Source organism: Diabrotica undecimpunctata, chromosome 3 (assembly GCF_040954645.1).
Source record: "Diabrotica undecimpunctata isolate CICGRU chromosome 3, icDiaUnde3, whole genome shotgun sequence".
Lineage (NCBI taxonomy): Eukaryota > Metazoa > Arthropoda > Insecta > Coleoptera > Chrysomelidae > Diabrotica > Diabrotica undecimpunctata.
This window is the reverse complement of record NC_092805.1, coordinates 15,770,378-15,786,513: the sequence shown is the minus strand read 5'-3', so window position 1 is coordinate 15,786,513 and position 16,136 is coordinate 15,770,378. Positions and strand designations below refer to the sequence as shown.

The following is a 16,136-nucleotide window of genomic DNA, read 5'->3' as shown; positions in this document are numbered from 1 at the left end:
TTCTGGTCCGGGATGCAGAAGAAAGACATATTTATCTTATACGAGTATTTAAAGGTAAATAGTTGCTGAGTTGCTTTTTTTTAAGCTAATGAATTTGTGTTGTAGATACTCATTAAATTTCATTGGTGAAAGAAAAGTGGAAAGCGATTACAGCAGTATAATGACAAGGAATTGAAAAGAGTTGCTCTCATATTTAGATACTCATGGTTGATGGTTTGACTTTTTTAAAATAACAAATGAATTTGTGTTCGTGATCGTCATCAAATTTCATTAATAAAAGAAGAGAATAGCTGGCATAAAAGGAAAGGGATTACACAAGCAATGTGACGAGAGATGGAGTTGAAAGTAGCAACAAAATATCAACAATATATACAAACATGGACCTAAAATGTAGAAAATTCATCTAAATTGAATCTCTGGATATTCTATTCTACAACTAACACCCTCATTCAAACGTTGAATAGTTGAAAAAATCTGAAAGCTATAATAAACGAGGCAAAATTATTACAAAATAATAGTAAATATATTCTACGAAAAGCTACAAGATTACACAGTTGGCATAGTTGGAAAATACCAGGCCGGATTTGCTCCAGAAAAATCAACAATTGATCAGATTCATTCAATAAGACAGATCCTCGAGAAAACATTAGAATTTAACATTGAAACCCATTACCTATTCGTCGACGTCAAGGCCGCAACGACAGTTTCAAGAGAACAGTACTACACAAATCAAGGTGTGAGTTTGGTTTACCAGAAAAACTTATCCGATTAACGAGAATAATAATGTCTAGCTTAGACAGCGTTAGGATACAGGGAGAAAATTCTCGATTTTTTGAAATAAAGGATGAACTCAGACAAGGGGATGCTCTGGCTTGTCTCCTTTTTAACATTGCCTTGGAACAGGCAGTCCGAGACACACGAATTAGAGAACGGCGGTACTATTTACAATAGATCGATACAATCAGCATACGCTGATGACATAATAGGACGTAGCCAGCGAGATGTTGAGCAATATTTCCTAGAATTGGAAACGGCGGCGAAACGGGTCGGTCTAGTCATCAACGAAGACACAACCAAGTACATGTTGGTTACTAACGATCCTATTGAAAATGAGGAACGGGTAACAGCATTTGGAAGACATATCTTTTAGCGTTTTGACAGCTTCACATACCTTGGCTCGCTAGTGACTACTACCAATAAAACAAGCGAAGAAATTAAAAGACGAAGAAACCTTACAAATAGGGCATACTACGGACTCCAAAACCAATTCCATTCAAGAAATATCCAAAGAAAACTAAAATTATATATAATACACTTTTAAGGCTGATCCTCACATACGGGGCGGAAACTTGGACTCTAACGCAGAAGGATGAAAGACTTACTATACTATAACTATAAACGAACAAGAGCAGTGGCGCAAAAGATATAATCTCGAATTATATCAACTCCTTAATGAACCACATGTCCTAACGTTCATTAAAACACAACGACTTAGATGGGCTGGACACATAATACGAGTGCCTGACAATATGATTGCTAAAAAGCTAACGACAGGAACAGCTAGACAGAAACCGAACAGAATGGCGACCAATCTTAGAGCAGGCCAGGATCCACAGAAAATTGTAGAGAAAAAGATGATGATGATTATATTATATTCTACAAATAACACCCCCATTCAAACGGTGAATAATTGCAAATAACTGGGAGCTATAATTAACGAGGCAAGTGATCAAAATACCGAAATCAAAAGATGTGTTGAAATTGCTAAGTTCGTTATCATAAAAATAAAGAAACTGTTTAATAATCGTGATAATCCCTCTCCAAACAAGAATGTTAAAATATATCATAAGTTTAGTACCTTTGTACCTTTAGTTTTGTATTTTTTGTACAAAAAATGAGAAAATTGAAATACTTAGGAGAATCTAATATGAGGACAAAAATACACATTTCTACAAAATATAAAGCAGGGACAGATTATAGGAAGAAGAGGAGTCCGGGAGAATGTTCTGGATGAATTCTGCTAAAAATCTTATACTTTTATAAGAACCGCAAAAAAATGACTTTGATTTGAAGCGATTTGATTTTCTTTCATATAAAAATATAAGTTAATATAATCTGAATATGAATCGCAAAAGGAACATTAAAACTTAGATTGTCTCCAAGGAATAAGATATATGTAAATTATACAGTAGTTGACACAGAAGTGAAATTATATATCTAAAAATGGGTGTTTGCGAGAATAAATGATTTCCTTTCATAGAAAAGTACCAAACATTAAGAACCTTACATAAGTTTCGTAAATAGCTATATTACATATATTTATTCTTTTATATTTCTCTACGAGTATATTAGATGTTAGATATTATCTAAACTATGTGAAGCAGACCTAATGAACATGTAACTCTAAAATATTGAGTTATTTTGCTACACTTAGGAATGCGTAGTGACGATTGGATACTAAAATATATTACACGTGGCAAACAGCCACTGTTTAGAAAAAAGACCGTAAGAGTTGCTAAACCTATAAAGCTATTAGTCTAATGCATTCAATATATGAAATATACACCAAAATTATTATTATAATAGATTCAAAAGTTTTACACAAGCCATTACAAGACAAGTACAACACAGTTTTGAAAGCGCAGATTCATTAAAGGATTTTTATTATAAAACAAATGATCCAAACCGAAGACACATTGCATTTATAGATTTTGTAATAGCCTTCGACGAAACAAACATAGTAATTGACGATCATCATATTAGGTATATGTAGTACTAACATTGATAACTGATAACAAGAAAATTTTGACTATGAATCTACAATCAATAATAATTAAAATTTAGTCGATTTTAACAATAAACACAGTCAAACAAGTCTGGCTAATTGGCTCTGCCAAAGCCATTTTTCAGAAAAAAAACTACAACAAGTTTATTTGTTTCAATAACCTGGGGTGTTATACAAATTTGCAGAAACATCTCAGAAACGTTAATAAGAAAACTGACAGGTTTCATTAGTATGCGGAACAATTTACAGAACAGTGAAGAAAAAAAAAAAGGAATGATACAATGATCAAACTTCATAAGATAATAGCCACACCTAGTCTGTTATGTGGTTGAGAAAACTTCAAAGATATAACTCAAGGGAAATTCGAGGAGAAAATCAGCTACTTAATTATGTATAGCAGTTTTCAATTCTAAACTTTCCTTATGAATCAATTTTGGTACGTATAGTTTGCTTTAAAAAATATCAGAAAGCCAGAACGAGAACTACAAAATGACTATAAAAATAAAAGAAAAAAGGTAAAAATATTGGTAACAGCATCAAAGAGAGACAGTGGTCGAACAGAGACAATTATTGTGAAAATTCGGAGATAAAAAGAAGATAGCAAAAGTAACCAAAAGCTATTCTACAAAACCCTGAGGACGATAACAAAAAACATGAAATATACAGCATTAAGTAAAAATGAAGAATTAATAACAAAACCAAAGAAATAGTTAGAAGATGGAAAAAAGTCTTTGAAGAACTGCAAACAGATATAAACCAAGACGGCATTAATGAAGAACAGAATAATATATTGGAAGATAATACAGAAAACTCAGTTAACGATGAATAACTGGAAGAAGCAGTAAAAACGTTGAACAAATATTACTAAAAATAATGAATAAAATATGGAAAAGTGAAGATATACCGGAAGATTGGAAAGTGTCACTAATAGTACCTATATACAAAAAAAGAGATTAGAGAAAAAATAATAACTACAGTGGATTGACGTTGCTATTTACATGTATGAAACTCTTAGCAAAAATTATAAACAAACTTCAAAACAGATAACACAAAAACCGCTGCAAGAGAAAAAGAAAATATACAAGTTAAGTACTAAGCATGAAACAAAAAATATACAATGACAACAACAATGCTGTAATTAGTAAGAATACAACATAAATACGTTTACAATAAATGGAGGCTTAAGACAGGGAGGAGCACTTAACCCAACACTATTTATAATCTTTATGGACGAAACTATTAAGGCATGCTCAACAAGAAGTAAAAAACTGAATGTAGGGTATAGAAATCTGCAAAGAGTAGAAATCTCGGAAGAAGTATTTGCTGACAATTTCTAATTGCAAAATCTGAAAAAGAACTTCTGAATTATTTGGAAATATGAAAAGAAGTACTGAATGTAAACGGAACGAAGATAAATGTTAACAAAACAAAAGTTATGCAGATAGGAGAAACAAGAGAAGAAGTTAAAACTTTTACATACTTAGGAGTAATAATAGAAGAAACCGGATCTCTAGAACTAGAAATCAATATCAGACTAGAGAAAACGCTACAGTAACGAAAGTTTTTAAAGCAGTTTATAGAACTGTTCCGACTTTTGTCAGCGAATCATAGGTAGTAAAGAAACAGGCAAAAAAGAAAGATACAGACTATAGAAATGATGTTTTTAAGAAGACTTTAAGGCTTTACCAAAATAGATATCATAGTTTATAGAACAGCAACAGCTGAGTTGGTGGGGTACCCTGAGATACACCGAATGAAGGATGGATACCGTACCAGTGAGAAGAGTGTGAGAAACAAAAATATTAAAAAACAAAAAATAGGATGAAGTAATTGGGAAGATATTGGAGAAAAAATGAGTCACATGGACAGACGGAAGGATGTTGAGACGAAACCGCAATGAATGGAAGAAATTGGCTAAGAAGTAAATTAAGCCTTACACCATCATATGTTATAGTAATCTTATGATTTAATTTGTAACTTCCTATTAAAATATTTAATTTTTTTGTCGTCTCTGTCTTGAAAAAAATTAAGATTGTTGATTCAATATTTGAATTATAATAAATGCACTTTTATACATATTCAGTAGATTTCAAGAGAAGGAAATCTAAGGAGAATTTCTTGCTAAAATGTTAAAAACAACTGCTACTAGAAAACAATTAAAAAGTATAAAGCGGTGGATTATTTTGAAGATAATTTCAGAATAAAAATAAAGACAAATGTTAAGGTACTATCAGTTCTTCAATATTTTGTTAACAAAAAATGCAAAGCTTCACAAGAAATGCAACTTTTTATTAATTCAATTTACGGAATTTACCATTCCTCTCTTTTAAGTGCTAGCTATGCACTACGCCGGCACGTAGACATTCTATCTGTCATTTATTCATAATTGCCTCCAGTGGCGGCTGGTGTGGTAAAATTTTGGGTAGGCCAAGCCAACAAATTACATAGCTATGGTTACGGGGTCATGACCCCCCCCCCCCCCCCAACTAATTTTTTAATGATTTCTCTGTTCATTTTAACTTCTGCGTTGTATCTAATTTTTGCGATTTTTGATTTTTCATCTAGCAAATCGCGAACAAAAAACGCCCTCTTCTGTACATCGTTAACGGACAGCAAATTACTTAAATGTTCCTTGCAACTGGAATGTTTTTTTAAGGTGGCAGACATATTTTTTAAATCAAAGTATCCTTCACAATTCTATACATATTTCTTATTAGAAAATAACAAACACGGCCAACAATATAGTCTGTTTTTTGTAATACTTCCAGACAACCATTTGTAGATATCATACCAAGAGCAATTAAAAGTACGCACCTTTTTCCCATCTTTTTGGTCAATCCGCAATATTGGAGTAGGCCTTTCATTCATAATAATTTTTTTTTTCTATCAATTTCAGTTCTTCTAGATAATGACGATTCCAATAGTGAAACAACAATGTCCAAACACTCACTATCAACATTACTATTACTGCAACCTGGTAAAGCGTCATAAAAACTCATTTTTATGTATTAGTTATAAAACAATCTCACATATATAAGTTGCATACAATCAGGCGATATAGAAATCACGCAAATGTGATTTTTTTTTTGTTCGAATTTTACGAATTTTTTAAAATTTATTTGGGCAACCGTGCACTTGTCTGCAATTCTGTTGTTTGTTTAAAAATATGTTACAATTATAGATTATGTTACATATTTTTTTATCATAATTTAAAAGAAAATTTATATTACAATTCGATAATTACGGTACAAGTGACAACGATGGTCATCGTAGGCCCGATCGTCTGGTGCCTAAACAGCAAGCATAAACACGACAATATAAATCGTTGTCCGGCAAGCTGCTTAACTTCAAACGCTTTTTGTACGGGGATCTTATGTGAGCTGGGTCGGCCAGTTCCGATTGGGCCTATTAATGATATTTAAAATGCCTGAATACGATTCGATGCTTACTGTGGTAATATAATAACTTAGTTGTTTTAACGGACGCTAATGTATTGAGTGATTTAGTACATTTAAAAGTTATTTACATGCATTAACATAATTTTTAAATGTATGTCTTTCAATTTTAAAGCTCTTAAAATTATTGGGTAGGCCCGGCCTATCCTGCCTACTCCCAAAAGCCGCCACTGATTGCCTCTCTCTAGCAAGTTCAAAAATTTCACCTTCAATTCGAATTCTGCACCAAACTCTTATATTCCGCAGCTATGAATGTTGCTTTCTCCTTAGGCTCGTTTTTCCTTCTATCCTACCCATTCAAATCAAACTTGATATCTCTTGACATTTATCATCAGCGATTATATGTCCCAAATAGGAAACTCTTCTTAACACTACTCGTTTAAAATCGCTCCACGATCAACGTATGAGACACGCAGTAGTTTACGCAATGTCCTCAGTTCGAATTCTTCTATGCGGTTTATTAATTTTTATTTTAGACACCATGTTTCAGCCCCGTATATTATTATTGCCTACACATAACCTTTTACCATGCGGAGTCTTAATCTTAAAGGAATCTCTTTTAGGCATAAGTATTTTTGGAATTTAACCATTGCTGATTTCTGCATCACTATTTATTGCATCATGTATAGTTCATCCACAGATATTTGAACTTGTGAATTCTTTCCAAAGGTTTACTAATGTCTGGGACTGGTTATGTCTGCTCATGATCATAAAGTTTGTTTTATTAATATTGATTTTTAGGCAAATACTTGTGATCCGTTTATTTTTATCCTTTTCCTTGGTTATGTAGTTACTCGATGGAAAATCCTGTCCAAAAATATAACCTAAAATATAACTATAAGAAAAAAAACGACATATCGATGACATAGCTAAAAGTTTTTAGATATGACAAGATCTAATATAAGTAATAAAAATGAATTTGCATTACATGTGATAAACTATTAGTCTAATATCATCTATTCATTTCTTTAGACATAAAACGGGCATACACCGGTTGATAAACATTCCATGTCCTGGGAGATAATTACCACATCTTAATGAGTCGTATTACAGAAGTAGCAATAAATAATGAATATGAACTACAACAAATAGACAACAATGTTCCATGTACACAAGACTTCAAAAATAATATCACGCCTGGTTAACATTTACCGATAGGGTAGCAAACTTACTAAACAAAAAAAGGATTAACACTTGTATACAAAAGTATACATAGGATATACAGGAAGAAGTTTAAGAAAACGGATAAATGAACATAGAAAGATAATTTTTTCAACACAAATTCCACATACGCCAATTACTTGTACAAAACAGGTCATAAATTTAAAAAATATTTATGAAATTTTATATATAACAAAAAAATCAGGAGATCGCCATGTCTATCTCTAATGGTTATTTGGTTACAAAAAAAAAGAAATAAAACCTTTTTATATGCACAAATTGTTTGCATACATAGTTCACTATTTTTATATTGAAGCTAATGCTTCACCAAAACATGTCAATCCTGTGAAAAATTAAAATCAGGGTTGTATTTTATGTTATTATTATTGAACATTCAATCATTTTTTGACATTTGACAAGCTTTTTAACTATTGAACTGTTGAACAACATTTTTCGGACCAGATTTTTCTTTACATCTGTCAATATTTAAGAACATAAGATTTTCAATCCCTTACCGGAATTATATTATTCGTCGCTAACGAAATCCCTACTTTATAATTGCCAATACTTTATACCTTCAAATATAATTAATTTTTGGGTAGAATAGACTAATTTCTCATTAAACTTAATATTAATATAGAAACAAATGAAGGATGGGACACCTGGACCTGATATAATGCTGGAAAGCAGCTCTAGCAAAAAACGAGACGAAATACATGAAATGAGCTGAAAACATGTTCAGAACACAAGCAAAAAAAGTATCATTTATTAACTATTTTTTGACAAAAACTTTCAATGGAAATTAATTATTTGACTTCATTTTCATGGAATTTTTATATACATAATTTTTAGGTTAACATTTTTTAATTATTAGGCAGAACTTTGTGTTTATGTCAAAATAAAAATTATATTTAATGGTAAAGACGAAAATGGGCTTCGTTTGCTTAAAATTAAAAAGTTAATCTTAATGCCCTTTCTAGAATATTTTTGTATCACTTTTAGCATTCGTTTCAAAAATATAAGGCACCGCATATAATAACACTTTTATATTGTTGGAATAAATATTTTTTAAAAGCTAAGCATTTAGCCAAAGATGTAAAAAACTTGGTGGTTTATCTTTTTCTAACCCTAATATTAAATAATGTTGACTATATTAACTGTTTTCAGCATATCTTTAATAACTTTCAAGTTAAGCAAAGTTCTATAAAGTTAACACAAGCTAAATAGAATTTTTTGAACTAGGTAAATGTTTTGAAATTGTTGAAATGGTTAGTATTAGGATATGAGGGTGGTTTTGAACGGCAAGTACCTTATATAAGTACTGATCAAACATTCGGCAAACGTCTACATCAGTACCAACGCAGTAAGTGGCCTCCATATTCTCACAGTTCCCAATCAAGGTGGTGATAGAAGCCACAATCGGCCTTAAATGTTCCAGCGTTGTGAAAACGATTAGTCCCACTAGTCAAGAAAAAAATCCAGTTTCCTCTTTAGAGTACAAAAAGCACAGTGTATCACAAAAGAAATCAAAAATAAAAATATACTCAGAGCACAGTCACTTGCAGTAAAAACTCCGGTTGAAAACGCGCGTGGATCTCACGAATGCATAACTCCGGTCGAAAAACAGAAGACTATCGTCGTGTCATACGAACAGCGTCAAGTCTCGCAGTAGAATAGCGCGCTTTGGGAAGGCGACCCCTCCCCGAACTCTGCCCCCACCTCTCGGGAAAAGTTGCGCGAACAAGTTGTGTTTCTTGACGGGCCCGCGTCGATTCGAATCTCAAAAATCCATGTAAAAGGAATAAATAATAACATATATCCCCCTCTGGAGGTCTGTACGGCGAGATGTGTGTCACATTCGTTTAGGGTTGAATTTAGAACTTTTTCGAAATGCTTTAGATTGTAGAAGAGTGCTTTTGGATGAATATAGTTTTATTTCTTTTTTATTTTATTACTTATCTCAGATCTTTTAAGACGATTTATACTTACATTTAAAAAATATTTTATAATCATAAGATAAAGACTTGACAATTTCTGGGCTTCTCTTTATTATTAATCTATAAACGTTTTTGATGGGCGGTAGAAGAGAATGCAAATTAAACAGTTGGTTTACTTGGCCCCGGTCTTATAGGCATCAGCCATGTTTACGCTTTTGGAGCTGAAAACTCTGAAATATGTTCTTTTATTATTAATTATAGATAATTTAATTCAATCTATTATCTATAATTATAGTTAATTATAGATAATAGATAAAAGAGAACTAGAAAAAGGACAGAAAGATAAGAATTTGATATCATCAATCAGAGGGTCCAACACCTCTCAGAATTTTCAACTGCAAAAGTGTAAACACGACTGATGCCTAGAAATACCTACCAGTTTGAAACTTTTATAGGTTAGAGATCATTTCCAGAAGAGGAAATAAATATAACAAAAAAAAAAGAAAACAAAATTGGCATAATAAAACAATATAATTAAAAATAAGGAAAAATAAAATATGCTAAAGAAATTAATGAAGAAATAGAAATAAAAGACTGGGATAAACAAAACGTGGAGAATGTATGGCTAACACTGAAAATCACAATAGTGAATACAGCAAAATAGTAAGCGTTAAGTCAGCAATCGGCAGAAGAAGTATCGGACGACCGCGCAAAAGGGAGTGACAACCTTTCTCAAAGCAGATTTACTTATAAAAAGGAAAAGAAGGAGAAGAATACAACGGAAAAAATGTGGTGTATAATAACTAAAAATATCAGTAAAACCAAAATTACTATATGGTGGACGTAAAACAGCTAAAAAAATGTAGGTACTATGAGAATCGTCTGGCAAGCTCTAAAAATGTTGCAAGAAAAACTTGGTCCATAATAAACGATCTTCGAAATAAAACTAACACAGCTCAAACATTTTCTTTTCGAAACCCTGAAAATCTAAATGAATACTTGTTAATGTGAGTAAAAATATAACATCAGCTATTTTTCCACAACAAGATCCTATCTCCCCAATTCAAAAAAGGTCTCAGGTCCATTCTTTATAAGACCAGTTGATAAATCTAAACTGATCCAAACAATCAGTAGTATCAAAAGCAAATCTTTGTGTAGTACTGATAAACTCTCCTTAAAAATTTTCTTAAATCTCCCAAATAATGTGTTGGAAGTCCTGGTCTCACTAATTAACGATTCCTTTGAAAAAGGTATATTTCCAGAGTGCCTAAAGACAGCCATTATTATTTCTCTTCATAAGGCTGCCGAAAAATCGAATGTCTGCAACTGTAAACGTATTGCCTTATCTGGTCCTATCCAAAATTACTGAGAGACTTATAAAAGCCCGACTTATGTCCTTTCTCGTTGAAAACATTTTATCACAAAGTCATTTCGGCTTTTTATCTTATAAATGTACCATCGATGCTATGTTTTCTGTACTACATGAGGTCCATCAAGCAATAAACAATAATCTTTATATTGCCACTGTTTTTTGTGACTATGCCAAAGCTTTTGATTGTGTAAATCAGGACATTTTGATAAAAAAACTAAATTTCTACGGAATTCGAGGTGTTTCTTTGAATTGGTTCCAATCTTACTTGAGGAATAGAAAGCAACTCTATCTATCTATCTTTACAGCCCTTGCTGTCCAATTTTGGACATAGGCTTCCTCTTCCTTCTTCCACGTCTCTCTATTATAGGCAGTTTGTATCCACTTCGGGTCTGCGTGTTTCTTTAAGTCATCTGACCATCCCATTTGTGGCCGTCCTCTTTTTCGTTTGTAACTATATGGTCTCCAGTGTATAATCATCTTATTCCATCTGTCGCTTTTCTGTCTTATGGTATGCCCAGCGAACTTCCACTTAAGTTTTCCTATCTGCGTTATTACATCGGCACTTTTGTTTTGTTGCGGATCCAAGTATTTCTTTTCTTGTCTGATAGCCTGATGTCCAGCATTTGCCTTTTCATGGCTCTTTGGGTCTTTGCTATTTTTCCCATGTTTTCCCTTGTAAACGTCCAAGTTTGAGAACCGTAGGTGAGAACAGGAAGTATACATTGGTTGAAGACTCTTGTTTTTAAATATTGGGGGTATTTTCTATTTTTTAGTATATAGGAAAGTTTTCTGAAGGATACCCAAGCCAACCGTATCCTTCTCTTTATTTCTTCGGTCTGATTTTCTTTATTTAATTTGTCCCAAAAATACATATCCTTTTACTTGTTCTATAGTTGTTTGTGCAATTGTAATTATTAATTCTTTTGGTTGGTTGGTCATAATTTTTGTTTTATTATAATTCATTTGTAGACCTATTTTTGTTGATTCACTATTTAATTCATCCATCATATTTTGTAATTCTTCCCTTCTATCTGTTATTAATACAATGTCGTTAGAAAGCAACTAGTTAGGACAAATGATACTGACTCTAGTCACAAAGCATTATATGTGGAGTACTACAAGGTTCAGTACTGGATCCTCTACTTTTCCTTATCTTTATAAATGACATCACTAACTTAAAAATCGATGGAAAAAACATTTCTTTTTGCTGATGATACAAGTATTATCTAGAAAATATTGCAACTGTTGATGCAATTATAAATTCCGATCTACTTTAAATAAAAACCTGGTCCGACTCTAATTTACTCTCTTTTAACGTGGATAAGACAGTCGCATTATCCTATAAAGGAACTCTTCAACCCTTAATAACAGCCAGTATCGTCAATTCAGTAAAATTTCTTGATATTTTTATAGACAGCAACCTTAAATGGTCCCTTCATATCGATTTGTTAAGTAAGTAACTAGCCTCAGCCTCCTATGCAATAAGATCTGTTTCGAAGGAAATCAATTTAGCATCTTCCAAAATAACATGGGAAAGTGCATGGGAAAAGAGGTCCAGAACGAAGAAGAATATTCTGGCTGGAACTTAACCACTACCGAACTTTTCAGGACAGCAGTCAACAAAGTCAGAATAGCCATGTTAGTGTCCAACATCCGTAACGGATAGGCACCATTAGAAGAAGAAAATAACATACTTTTCTGTGTTTGAGTGTCATTTTTTTGGGGTTCTAGTACAGCTGCCCAATCTGATGTTATTTTTAAATTATAAAAAAGAGCAATACGGTACCTTTTTGGTCTCAGTAGAATAATACATTGTAGAAGCTACTTCAAAAATCACGGGATTTGAATACTTCCCTCTTTATATATTCTAGAAACCATAGAGACCATATTTTTCGGTGGAAGAGTTTCTTAACGAATAAGTTAGAAATTAAAGTAGGTACGTTTAGGTACAAAGAACAAAGTTTCTATTGATGAAAATAAGTTCAAGTGAGATTCCAGTCCAAATCATGACACCACCACCACCAATCTTTTTTCTCTGGGACATACAAGCTTGGGCATATCTTTCGCTTCTCAGTATCCAAACCTTCTCTCGACCATTGCCAAACTTCAAACAGAAACGCGATTCATCAGTAAAGAGCATTTGGCTCAAATCTTATATATCCCAGTGTTGATGTTGTCGAGCAAAAATTAATCGATTCTAACTGTGTCTGGGTTGTAATTCGGAAACTGTAGCCATTAGTCCTCTTTCGTGAAGGCGTCCTCTAACCGTTCTCTCACTTTCATTCCGATTTCGAACCTCCTGCACACGGTTTATTGCAGCAATTGCAGGGGAATTGCGATTTCCTAAAAGTGCCATCACAATAAAACGATTATCTTTCTGTGAGGTAACTCTTCTACGACCGGAACCAGGTCGACGTGACTATGTACCAGTCTCTATAAAGCGATGGAAAGCTCTTCATACTGTAGTTCTCGGAATACCTAAAGTTTCGGATACATAAACTTGACTTCTTCCGTCTTGTAGCAATGCAATAATTCGAGCAACATCTAGTACAGATAACATCATATCTTAATTATTCACTTAGTCGAAATCCACGTTTGAAAAGTTAAAGATAAACAACGACTACAGAAAACAACAACATAAACGTCAAAACTATCAGAAACAAGCATACGTGATCGAAATAAATATGACATAGAAATCCGAACACCCAGTTTAAATGATTTTATTTCAATAAAATGTGGTGTAATTTATTTATCTTACTGAAAAAAACAAGTGATAAAGTTTTTAGCCTTTATCAGTTGGAGATTCCGGTTTTTATACTTTTTGTTTTTAAATTCACTAACAATCTAAAAATGAATATTTCAGCCGCAGTAAAGATCCAAATTTGGCGGATTGTGGTTCTTTACATTCTTTACGATTGGATGCGATGCCTATAGTACGGAGACCTGTACGATTTCGTCAACTTAGTGAGTTTGATAGGGGCTGTATAATGGGACTTCGGGAAGCTGGACTTTCTTTTCGGGAAGTTGCAGTTAGAGTGCAAAGAAGTGTAGACACCGTGGTTAGGTGTTGTCAGGCATGGCTTCAAGAAGGCCGTACGCAAAGAGCAAGGGGCACTGGACGCCGCCGTAGAACAACAGACCGTGAAGATCGCCGCCTAAGATTATTGGTCTTAAGAGACCGTTTCTCCACTACCAGCTCCATTGCAAATGAATGGTTTGCAGAACACGGAAGACCTATTGGCATGGGAAGTGTTTACCGACAAATGAGAAGTTTTGGCCTGTTTTTATACCGACCACACTGGGTCCTCCCTTTAACTCCAGAACACCGCCGTAATCGCCTTCAGTGGTGCAGAGAACGGTCACTCTGGAATCAGGAATGGAACAGTATTATCTTTAGTGACGCGTCTCGATTTTGTTTAGGCATGCACGATTGTCGAGCGAGGGTTAGAAGGCGACGTGGTGAAACACATGTGACATGTTCATCACACTGTTGGAGTTATGGTTTGGGGTGCTATAGCTTATGGTTTCAGGTCACCTTTAATCTTCATCAGATGTAACATGAACGCGCAGCGTTACATTCAAGAAGTTCTAGAACCCCCACCTTTTACCCTATCTTGACACCCTGGCAAATCCAACTTTCGAACAAGATAATGTCCGACCACATGTTGCAAGAGTCACAATAAACTTCTTTCAACATAATGATGTCTCATTGTTAGCATAGCCACCAAGATCTCCCGACTTATCCCCAATTGAGCAGGTGTGGGATATGATGGGTAGGAGATTGCTCAATTTGCAACGTCCTCCTTAGACTCTACAAGCACTTCGAGAGGAGTTGGTGGTTGCCTGGAATGAGATACACTGAGAGAACGTTGACCACCTGATCAGAAGCATGCCTATGCGCGTTGGAGAATGCGTAACACATCGGGGTGCATCCACACATTATTAAAGGGAAAAGGGCTTTAAAGCAATGCAATCATTTACTTATTATGCTTTATTAAGTACTTATACAAAATTTTATTAAAATAAAATCATTTAAACTGGGTGTTCGAATTTCTATGTCACTTAGTGTATTTAAATTAAGACACAATATGCAACAGTACATAAAACTTCCAATTAACTTTTATTTTCGGAAATTTATATGGTGGCCACTTTTTTTGCCGTTCAGTGTATATGTATGTTATATGTTAGTTTGTTGCATATATTTTTTGTAATTACTTCTATACTTGTTATAATGTCAAAAAGAAAATAAAAGAAAAAAACACGATATAGTAAAAGAGTTTTTAAAAAAATTAAAGAATAAAAACAAATAAAAGATTGCAATAACATGCAAAACACCAATATATTAAGATCTATTTCGTCTAACATTGTATATGGCAATTAAAGATGTTCCTGTATGATGTCAACAAGTAGGTATCTTAGAAGCCGCTTTTAGGGAATCAAAAAATATTGTTTTAGGCGAGTAACATCCGGACCTATAACACATTCATTTTGTAAATTGAATTTTCATAGACAATAAACTATACGTCGACGTACAGACATAAAAAGAAACTTTTGCGATACCCCGTAGGTTTTATTTATTGGTATAAATTCCGTAAGTGGATACTTTGAGGAGGATTTAATGGAAAATACGGAGATAAAGCTCCGAGTTATGGCTCATTAAATATTCGCATAAAATAACCTTTTTTACGACTCGGTTAATTAACCTTCATACTTGAGGCTGCTTTTTTGGATTCGGATTTGAAAAATACGACTTTGGCAAAACGTTTAAATACTTTGATAATATTTTATTAACTATTTGAAAAGAGTCAAAGAGTTACTTAAATACTTTGTAATTAAAAATTACTGGGCTAACTGAATTAAATAAAATTCATCAAACAAGCTTTGGAACTTATCTATGTTGTTAATGTAGAAAATTGGATACGAAATTAAAAAAAACTAGAGGATTAGATCGAAAAAAGGTTTTACTTCTGGAAAGTTTCGGCCATGTTCTTATTTTATTTTTTTTTCTTAGAATTATTTTAGACTTATCAGCGACTTTTTTTTGTAAACGGAAATAGATCGTCAACATTTAATATGAAGGTATAAAACAAGGTTATAGCCTACGTTCTTTTTCTCTCTCATACACACGGTATATAGTTGTGAAGATAGTGTCTAACACTTTGTTTTGGGTGGAGTTCGTTTGATATTGTGCTAATCACTTTTAGTAATCCAGTTTTATAGTTCTACTTCTGTTATAAGGGAAATCAGCCAAATTCGCCAGAAGTGATGGACATTTGACTTTGTCTAACGCCTTGCGATAATCAATAAAGTAGATGTTAAATGTGCTTGATTTCAGCATATTTAACATCTACTTTATTGATCGGCATTAATCATCATTCTGGCTTTACAACTCTGCGTGGATCCTAGCCTCCTCAAGAATTTCTCTC

General features: G+C 33.3%; 1 protein-coding gene across 5 annotated transcripts in view; it reads right to left on the bottom strand.

Moving 5' to 3' along the window:
* The window catches only part of LOC140436482 (TOX high mobility group box family member 4-A-like), a 478,609-nt gene extending 469,526 nt beyond the window's left edge, over positions 1–9,083 (bottom strand). For 4 of the 5 annotated variants that reach the window (XM_072525340.1, XM_072525337.1, XM_072525342.1 and 1 more), the window contains exon 1: positions 8,711–9,082. Coding sequence is in view for 4 of the 5 variants with exons in the window: in XM_072525337.1 (XP_072381438.1) it covers positions 8,711–8,779 (69 nt within the window). In the remaining variant the exon portion in view is untranslated. Of the gene's footprint in view, positions 1–8,710 lie in introns of all 5 variants that reach the window. The other variant, XM_072525336.1, reaches the window with a different exon arrangement.
* Between the last annotated feature and the right edge of the window lie 7,053 nt (positions 9,084–16,136).